This window comes from Pseudoliparis swirei, chromosome 17 (assembly GCF_029220125.1).
Source record: "Pseudoliparis swirei isolate HS2019 ecotype Mariana Trench chromosome 17, NWPU_hadal_v1, whole genome shotgun sequence".
NCBI classification, from domain to species: domain Eukaryota; kingdom Metazoa; phylum Chordata; class Actinopteri; order Perciformes; family Liparidae; genus Pseudoliparis; species Pseudoliparis swirei.
In genome coordinates, this window is record NC_079404.1 from 430,308 (window position 1) to 439,575 (window position 9,268).

General features: G+C 52.8%; 1 protein-coding gene across 1 annotated transcript; it reads left to right on the forward strand.

Annotated features, from left to right (window-relative positions):
* Window positions 1-1,669: 1,669 nt before the first annotated feature.
* Window positions 1,670-7,129, forward strand: cdc42ep3 (CDC42 effector protein (Rho GTPase binding) 3). The gene is made up of 2 exons (XM_056436169.1): window positions 1,670-2,200; window positions 5,398-7,129. The coding sequence occupies exon 2, from the start codon at window positions 5,636-5,638 to the stop codon at window positions 6,653-6,655; it is 1,020 nt and encodes a 339-aa protein (XP_056292144.1). The 5' UTR covers window positions 1,670-2,200; window positions 5,398-5,635; the 3' UTR covers window positions 6,656-7,129.
* Window positions 7,130-9,268: the final 2,139 nt, after the last annotated feature.

A 9,268-nucleotide genomic window follows, 5' to 3' on the forward strand; every position in this document is an offset into this window, starting at 1 on the left:
AAAGGGTACCTGTAGTGAAAGCGAATATGTAGCCAGATCAAAAGATAATGTGTTTCTAAAGGTTATTCATGCACTGACGGTCCAGTATTCAATAACAATACGTAGTTTAGGCTGTTCAAAGTCCTCAACTCCGACATGCGACATTGCACTGGAGCTTGAATATGTCGCGGGTGGTGTGACGTCAGATCGTTGATAGATCGACAGCCAGCCACAGCGGATGTGTTCAGATACCAATATAAACAACGTCGAGCGCTCGCAAACAAATGCTGAGAGATTGATTATATGGACGATGAAAGATTGTCTGATTCAGCAACTGGATACTTGTTTGAACCTTTAAAAGCAGACTATCCCCATTTAGTGAATTGTGACAGCGATGATAGCGATGATTCTGATGAAGTTGATGCGAAGGACCGCCGTCCAGATGCTTCACCGGCGGACCGTGCACGCAAGTCGGCGGACGTTTGGTGCAGTTGTGGGAAATGTGTGCCACAGAAAACAGACATAGAGTGCATTTGTTGTAAAGAGCACGAACTTATGTCCGATGATATAGTGTCATTAGACCTCATCTGCTTCACACAAAAGCGTGAGCTTGATAGCTACATCGCGCATAAGCCAGCGCTGGAGATGTCTTTCATTGATGCAATGATCGGCCGACATGTTCGGGGGCCTGCACCCGAGGGACAACTGTCAAATCGGTAAGTTTGCCAGTTGTTTCATGTAGGCTAATTTGCGATCACCAGAGTTGGTGTGATTATTACTAATATTCTGAATATATTCACCTTTATTCTCCCATAAGCGAGAGGCCTAACATTTGCCTGCATACTATCGCCCATGATTATGATGATCCTTTAGCATAGACTAAGAAGCCCATACTTTATATAGCGGTCTCAGTAGGCCGCGCACCATGGAGGCCGCGGTATATCGAATAAGGCCGCGTCCGCTGCCCGTGTATCGTGGCATTCGCAGTATCTCCATTGATTTTGACCATATAGATTGTGTAATTCTTCGCTACGAATGTTTCACGATAGAGGGAAAGACATTATATTTGGTACACCTTTATAGCTCAGTTTGTTTGTTATAGGCTATCCGCTGTTTTGTCACAGCAAAAAGCTGTATATATGTACATCTTGGCGTGAACTCCAGACGTGAACTGGTTTGAGGCCACCGATCTATCCCAAGAAGCAACGCGTGTAGAAGTGGCTCCGGATTGGCTGAATTCCTTTCAACGACTCAACGTCATAGTGACCTTTGACATGAGTAAATAACTAGCAAAATGGCTGCGCCCTGAAGCGTTCACGGACTCGGAATGTTGACAAAGAAATGTAAATCCTCGGGCTATGCGTGACTTGTTGACAATAGCGGCGGGGTAAATATGATTTATTTGATGCGCCGAATGGATGTAGCACGTTGTTGTTTTGCACTACAGGTACCCTTTAAGAGAGGAGGGGGGGGGATAGAGGAGGGGGGGTCCAGTCAGCTGTCTCGTAGAACAGCTGATAAGAGAGGAGGGGGGGTGGAGGGGGTCCCGTCAACTGTCTCGTAGAACAGCTCTTAAGAGAGGAGGGGTGGAGGGGGTCCCCAACTGTCTCGTAGAACAGCTCTTAAGAGAGGAGGGGGGGTGGAGGGGGGGGGGGTCCCGTCAACTGTCTCGTAGAACAGCTCTTACGAGAGGAGGGGGGTGGAGGGGGGGGGGTCCCGTCAACTGTCTCGTAGAACAGCTCTTATCAGATACAGTCAGACAGGGGGAGGCAGCAGAGCCGGAGAGGGATGGAGAGAACATGTGTTCAGCGTTGGTATCATGAAGGACCGACTCAGGGAGGACAGACAGACAGAGCCTTCCTCCTCCTCCTCCTCCTCCTCGTCACAGCAAGAGGAGCCTCAAACACCACAGAGCTGCAACATAAAAGAGGACTGACATGCACAGGTGGTGCTAGAGAGGAGACGAGGGAGCAGAGAGAGAGAGAGAGACAGAGAGAGAGAGATACAGAGAGAGAGAGAGGAGGCGGAGCAGGAGACTTCAGAAGGGAAGAGGAGCCGGAGAGCGATCCCAAAACAGCTGTCCGGCAGGAGTCCCAGTCGACAGGAGGGCGGGCAGCGACACACACACACACACACACACACACACACACAGGCGGCAGCGTTCAGAGAACACCAGCCGTACCCGGGAAGGATCCAGATCTCCCCGACTGGAGGATCTGAGGTGAGTGAGCATGTTGTGAGTCTCTGCAGGGATGTGGACGGGTGGATGGGAAAGGGTCGCCGCAGGGCTGAGAGGCTGAGAGGCTGTGAGGCTGAGAGGCTGTGAGGCTGAGAGGCTGAGAGGCTGAGAGGCCGTGAGGCTGAGAGGCTGAGAGTCTGAGAGGCTGTGAGGCTGAGAGGCTGAGAGGCTGAGAGGCTGAGAGGCTGAGAGGCTGAGAGGCTGAGAGGCTGAGAGGCTGAGAGGCTGAGAGGCTGAGAGGCTGAGAGGCTGTGAGGCTGTGAGGCTGAGAGGCTGAGAGGCTGAGAGGCTGTGAGGCTGTGAGGCTGAGAGGCTGAGAGGCTGTGAGGCTGAGAGGCTGAGAGGCTGAGAGGCTGTGAGGCTGAGAGGCTGAGAGCGTCCTGTGTGTGCCGAGTGACCCTCATGAACACACGAGCTTCTCCGTGGCGTCCGGTCTGCTCGTCTTCCTCTGCCTTCGTCTTTCTTCTTCACGGGAACATCGCTGGGTGGTGGATTACTTTATTTGTGTGTCGTGACAAAGAGAGACAGACCGCCACTCGGCCTCCGCCTGTAATTGAAGGGCTTTTTCTTTTCCTATGCAACCAGCAGCGTCTGCTCCCTGAAGGCGGCCATTCCCTCTGTGGTCCGTGGCTCCTGGTGGAGAGCGGCCCCAAAGGGTCTTCCTGCTCTAGGCAACGCTTAGATGTCACAAGAGTATTTGCGGACCTCAAACTTCCACCAAGTTGCTTTATAGACACAGCGGGGGGGGGGGGGGAGAGTTCCCCCATACGCCGACGATGTGACGCTACATTTCGACAGCGCCGATGTGAAATGTCAGCAGAGCGATCGCATCACGGGACGAGTATTTCAGGGTCTATTTTAAAGGATGGGGAAGTCGTGTTCAGGTCCGATATGTTGTGACAGCTGCTCTTCGTCCGTCATCGCCGGCTTCAAACTGTGGAGCATCTTCAAAATGCCTCTCAGAATACCCCCACCAGTCACATCACACGGGACGTCGAGGCCTCCAGGAATACGCAGACAAGTCACGAGTCATTCCTTCCATTGCCAGATAGCGACCCACATGTACCTGCCCCCCCGCTCAAGCTCTCTAATAACCCTGACCCCCCGACTCCAGCCGAGAGATGACCTCCCGACACGGCGGCTTCGTCCTGCAGCTTCCCATCAGGTCCTGCAGCTTCCCAGACAGGCCAGCAAGTTTTAGATCGAGGTGCCATCAGACCCCCCCCCCCTCCCCCCCCGAGGTGTAAATGAAACCGGCGACCGCATTCTGTGTCGGCGCCGGGCTTGAAGCGGTCGACGCCCGCCTCGTTTGGGATGGGCTCCAGAAGGAGGGTGAGAATCATACCAGAATACACCTGCTCAGAACCTCCTGCAGGGCCTCACATGGATCAATTGGGTCATGAGGGTCAATCCGGGAGATCCTGAACTGCTCATTAGTTCACCAAGTTTAACCGACACTGCTGTGACTCGACACACTCAAATCAATACCCTGCTCTCATTAAAACCTACTCATGCTTCTTGAGCCGATACAAAGACCTGATGTGAGGATATTGTTTCCCCTCATACTTCTGGCCTCTGGAATTCCAGTCGTGTTTGCCATTGAAGCCAAACTGGGCCACCAGCAGGATGACGTGGAGGTCTCCTCAGTGGTGGTCTTGGGTGGGATGCCCAGCAGATGTCCCCCGAAGAGACGAGCAGGGAGTGTTATCGGCCTTCTGCTCGAGTCCTATGAGGACCGTCCGGAGGATTGATTCTAGCCAATCATCTGTAATCATGCATGAGCCGGAGAGACGGCAGATGTTCCGCTCTCATCAGACCAATAATCAAGAGGAAGTCCTTCGGGTGGTGGCGCGATGTTAAAGGTCCCCACAGGAAGCTGCGTTTGCTTGGTGGTGCATTCGCTTCACGTCCCACTGAGCCACCAAGGTCACAAAGGTCACCGAGGAGCAGCAGCGAGGAGGAGACTGGGAACAAGAGAAATAAGAGAAGAGAGGAGCAAGTGAGGGATTTCACTGCCCCCCTCCTTCCTTCATCAAACACCGCAGCACTCCTCCTCCTCCTCTCCCTTTCACACATGGCGTGTGCTCAAACCTGCTATCTCTCTCTCTCTCTCTCTCTCTCTCCATCAGCCACCTCGCGCCAACACTCGAAAGCACTCGACCCGCGAGCAGCGAGCGGCGTCTCCGCTCCGCATCCCTCCGTGTTCGTCACGGTTATATTTAGCTGGTCGTGCGACAGCTTTGTTTGTGTTGCGGCGGCGTTCCCCTGAGAAGACTTTCTCCCGCGCCTCGTCAAACCGGTCGGAAACACGAGAATCTGGTTTCCAGCCTGCGACTCCAGAGGAGAGCGTCTCCGGCTCCTCTCTGCATCAACAGAGCCCACTCAGCGCTCCCATAAGGCCGATGCGCTGCGTCTCTGCGGGGTCGGCTGCTGCAGGAATGTGGATGTTTTTTCGGTGAAACATTTTTTGGTGTGTGTGGGGGAGGGGGGGGGGTGGACGTGACCGCCCAGGACCTTTTTGTGCTCTGTCAGACGGTCACTGCTGACAGAGCTCTCATCAGTAAATATGTCTATAAATGGGCAAGTGCTCTCCTCACTGGAGCTCCCCCCCCCCCTATCTCTCTCACACACAGTCAACTCCCTTCCTCCACGCAGTGTTCTCTCGTGTCATTTCAAACGGTCGCACCGATCCTCTCGGCCGGCTGCCAACACGGTGATGCTGTGAAGCTTGTAGAAGGCAGTGAGGCATCTTTTTATCAAATCCAATGACCCCTTCATAATGTTCACCCCATCCGGATTGTATTGTGCAACCTGGCTGGTATCTCAGCACGTATTCAAATCTGTGCTCATCCGGTCTTTCTTTAGGTACCCTGAGTCCCCTTGAACCTCTGCCCTCTCCTCCGGTGCATCTCTTTCTATCTCGGAGCTTTGCTTCTCCTCTCCCGATCTGCAGTCCAGCTGTTCCACATTAGCACATCCAGGAGCTGTGGAGGCCGATGGAGGCTCATGTGTGTAAACGTGAAAAGAGCCTCATCCTTCTAACTTTCTAAGCTCATCCAGAGTTTGTTGAAGGGACTCGTTGCAGTGCAGATACAATGTTCTTCTGTAAGATGGGAAAGTTCCAGTGAGTTCACGATTTAAACAGAATGCTGACATGTTCTCTCCGTCTCTGATTTCAGGAAAGTGGCCATTTGACCTTTCTACGCCGGGCGGGGACAGAACCAGTCCGCTTGGAGTCCCGTTACCTAATCGATGCCACAGTTGCTGAGCTTGTTTTCGGAGTCCTGTCTGACCGGCGTGTTCCTGAGAATGTAACTGGAGCTCCTCCCCGGAGGGAACCGCAACGTCCAGAACTCGAAGAGCATTTCCGACTTTTCCTCCGCCGCGTCCCTCGAGATCTCCTCTGCGGTTGCAACCATGCCGGCGAAAGCGCCCATATACCTGAAACCCAACAGCAGGAAGAAGGGAAAGAAATGTCGCCTCAGAGACATTCTGTCCCCGGACATGATCAGCCCGCCGCTCGGCGACTTCCGGCACACCATCCACATCGGCAAGGGCGGAGAGAGAGACGCCTTCGGCGACATGTCCTTCCTCCAGGGGAAGTACGAGCTCCTGCCTGGGAAGGGAGACGTCCACCCGCAGTACGGCGTCCAGGGTGAGTTTCTGAGAGCCAACAGCACCGGCGATGCTTCCTTCGCGGAGACGCCCTCTCCGGTGCTCAAGAACGCCATCTCCCTCCCGACTATCGGCGGCTGCCAGGCCCTCACCCTGCCCCTGATCTCCTCTACCGTGTTCCCGACGCTCATGGGGGGGTCTCCGTTGAACCCCGACAGCCCGGATGAGGTGGAGATCCTGCAGATGGAAGCCCTGCTGCGCTCCATGGACGTCTTCGGCAGCGAGCCCTCGTCCCCCGCGGCGGACCTGCTGGAGAGCGCCCCCAAGTCCACCTCCGAGGCGGTGGCCAAGGCCAACAAGATAAACAAGAAGGAGCCGTCGTCCTGTTATATCCACGGTCGCGGCAACGGGACCTTCAAAGCCAACGGGAGCCTGAACAGCAACGTGAGCAGGGACAGCTTCGACAGCTTCGTGGGTCAAGGGGACTTCCAGAACAAGATCTGCAGCGGCAGCAGAGGCCCCGACGGACACTTCAACAGAGACGCCTCCCTCGGCTTCAAGCAGAAGCTCTCAAAGTGCAACGGCGAGTGGGCGGACAGGGACAGCGGGGTGGAGGAGGGCCGCATCTGTGATTTTGAGTTTGAGTTCTCCCAGGAGAAGAGCATGTCGCAGGATTCCCTCTCCCACATCACCGGCTCGTTCCTCTCCCTCGAACTCGACCTGGGCCCGTCCATCCTGGACGACGTGCTCGACATCATGGACCGGCCCCCGGCGAGGAGCAGGCCTCGAGCTGCGCCCCGCCCGGAGGACGGGAACTACTAAGCGTACAGCCGTGAGAAAGACTCGGTCCAGATGGTGTCTGGATATATCATCCAGATGAAAACGATCCACGAGACGGAGCTGCTAATGTTTTTACGGTCAAAACATGTCATCACTATTCTGGCTTCTCTGGAGTGTTTCCTTCTTTGTGTCGCCGCATGTTGGATGCGTGTGCTCTCCAGTCACAGCCGTCCTGCCTTTTGATTTGACATGACTGTCAAAACGCTGCGTGATAGATTTGTGTTGTTGTTGACTTCCCACCTTACGTATGTGTGTACGCACAATAACTTTAAAGGACCGTCGCTAATTTGACACCGTCTGGAACACACATTGCATTTTGTGACTTTAAGTGTGTTTATCATGAATTATTTCATCTGTCACATCATTAATTTGCCACCAGTCATAAAACAGAACACTATGCATATTTGTGTGTTTGAAAAAAAACTGTAACACAAATAAATTTCATTTTGTCCAACACATTGTTTTGGCAGGTGAACTGAAGTGAATGTTAAAACCCCTAAAACAGATGATAGGAGAGGCTGGAGAGAGAAGGCCAACCGGGCCGACGCCAGTTAAGAAAGACGGACACAACGGATTTGTTTCCTCGCCTCTGACATTCCTCACATTCTGTGTCCCTCAGTGGGGGCATCAGGGGGCCTTTTCTGCCCAACCAGGCGCCTGCTCCATTTGTTTGCGTGTGGACGGCAGAGGAGGAGGTCTTTGACATTCCCTGCATTCCAGCCACAGAGCACAAGTGTCCAAGACAGACATAAATCAGCTGTTTCAAGTGTGTGTGTGTGTGTGTGGTGGGGGGGGGGGGGGTCTCCAGCCTCTGAGCCACGCTACCTACGACCAGAATGAGGTTGTAAAGCACGAGCTTACAGCAGGTACACGTTGTTCAATAGTCTAGTTAAGGTGTGTTGACCAGCAGTGCAGCCGTGGTCACCCCCCCCCCTTCTTGTCAGTGCACATAGAAATAGAATAGGAGTAGAATGGAGATCCAACGCAGCAGAATGGTCAGAGCTCTTTGTGTACATGTGCCATTGTTAGCGGGCTAACTTCCGTGTCTGAAGTAAGCTGCGTGTGGGTGGTCCCGGCCCACGAGGGTGGAGGTGTGAGATCAACCAGCAGCGGAGCAGCAAAGAGACAGAGAGACATGAGTCGAGCTCAACAACCCGTTGCTTCATTCGCACACCAGCGTCTCAACGTCGAAGAAAGCACATGGCGACCGCCAGATGACCTGATCGACTGGGACCAGTGTAGCGTGAACGCTACAAGCTAGCTGGGTCCCGAGTGGACCGCTGGCTAGGAGACTAGCTTGTCAAATCCACCATGTGCAACACCGGCTCCTCACTCCCTGCTAGAGAACGTCAAGCTAGTTACCTACAGCTAATACTGTGAGTTATGACTACAGCTAATAGTAGCAGCTAGTCGTAGCTAACAGTATTAGTTATTACTATAGCTAATACTATTAGCTATAGTAGCATATAATACTATTAGCTAGTTACCTACAGCTACAGCTAGTATTACATGTAGTATTAGCTATAGTAACAGCTAACACTATGAGCTATATAATAGTATTAAATCTAGTATTAGGCCTAGCTATAATAACAGCGAATGCTATCAGCTGTTACTAGAGCTAATGAGTTATCACTAGAGCTAACCCGGCGAGCTGCGACCGCACAGCACAGATTTGTTTGGTCACTATTACAAGTAACAAATGACCATGAAAAGCGTTCGATGTCCGTTCTCCTGCGTCTCTATTTCTGGGGTGGAGAACCATGAGCGTGAGTCAACGGAGGCTCGATGGAGGCTTTATCAAGGCTTTCCCGAACGCTCTCCTGACACATCCACAGATCATTTGATATGCTAATTATGATCTGGGATTGATTCCACTAGTCAGACCCTCCTGACTCAGAAGGTCCATAAACTATCGCCACGGGCCGAGGCTTCTGCAGCCGCCGTGAGACCCGACAGGAGAACCGCTCGGTCACGGCCGAGTCCCAACACGAGTCCATCCCACAGTCTGAGGAATGACAACCTTTCCCCTCAAGGTAATTCCCATGCTTATACCTGCAGAAGGTACATCATTGACTTGATGACAGACGTGGACCAAGAGGAGATCGCGACCAACCGGCACGTGTTGCGTAACGTATGAGCCGTATTCCTGGAAAGAAAATACCAGGAAATACCAGAGTTTCATGAAGTCCAACACAAATACCGACACATGCTGCAACCTGGGCTCTGAGTTCAGTGCAGATTATGGTTTGTTGGCTCCGTGCCCTCAATGCATAAAGGTTTGTCGAACGCAAGTCACTGCATCTGTATTTTAATTATGTAACCGGTGTCTCTTGTCTCGTTTCTGACTTCTCTGGAGGCCGGAAAAAAAGATATAAGAGACGGAAAGTCCACACGGTGTGGTTGAGTCTGACCTGAAGAGCCTCTGCTCGGCCGCTCCTTGTGGCTGTAGAAACAGCCACACATTGTGACGCCCACAGACTCTGAACACTGTTCTGCTTGTCTCACTGCGTTTGGCTGAGCGTTGACCGTTTTTCACTTTGCTTGCATCTTTCTAAAGATAAATTCCCCCCAAAACAAATGTTCCTTTGTATTCTT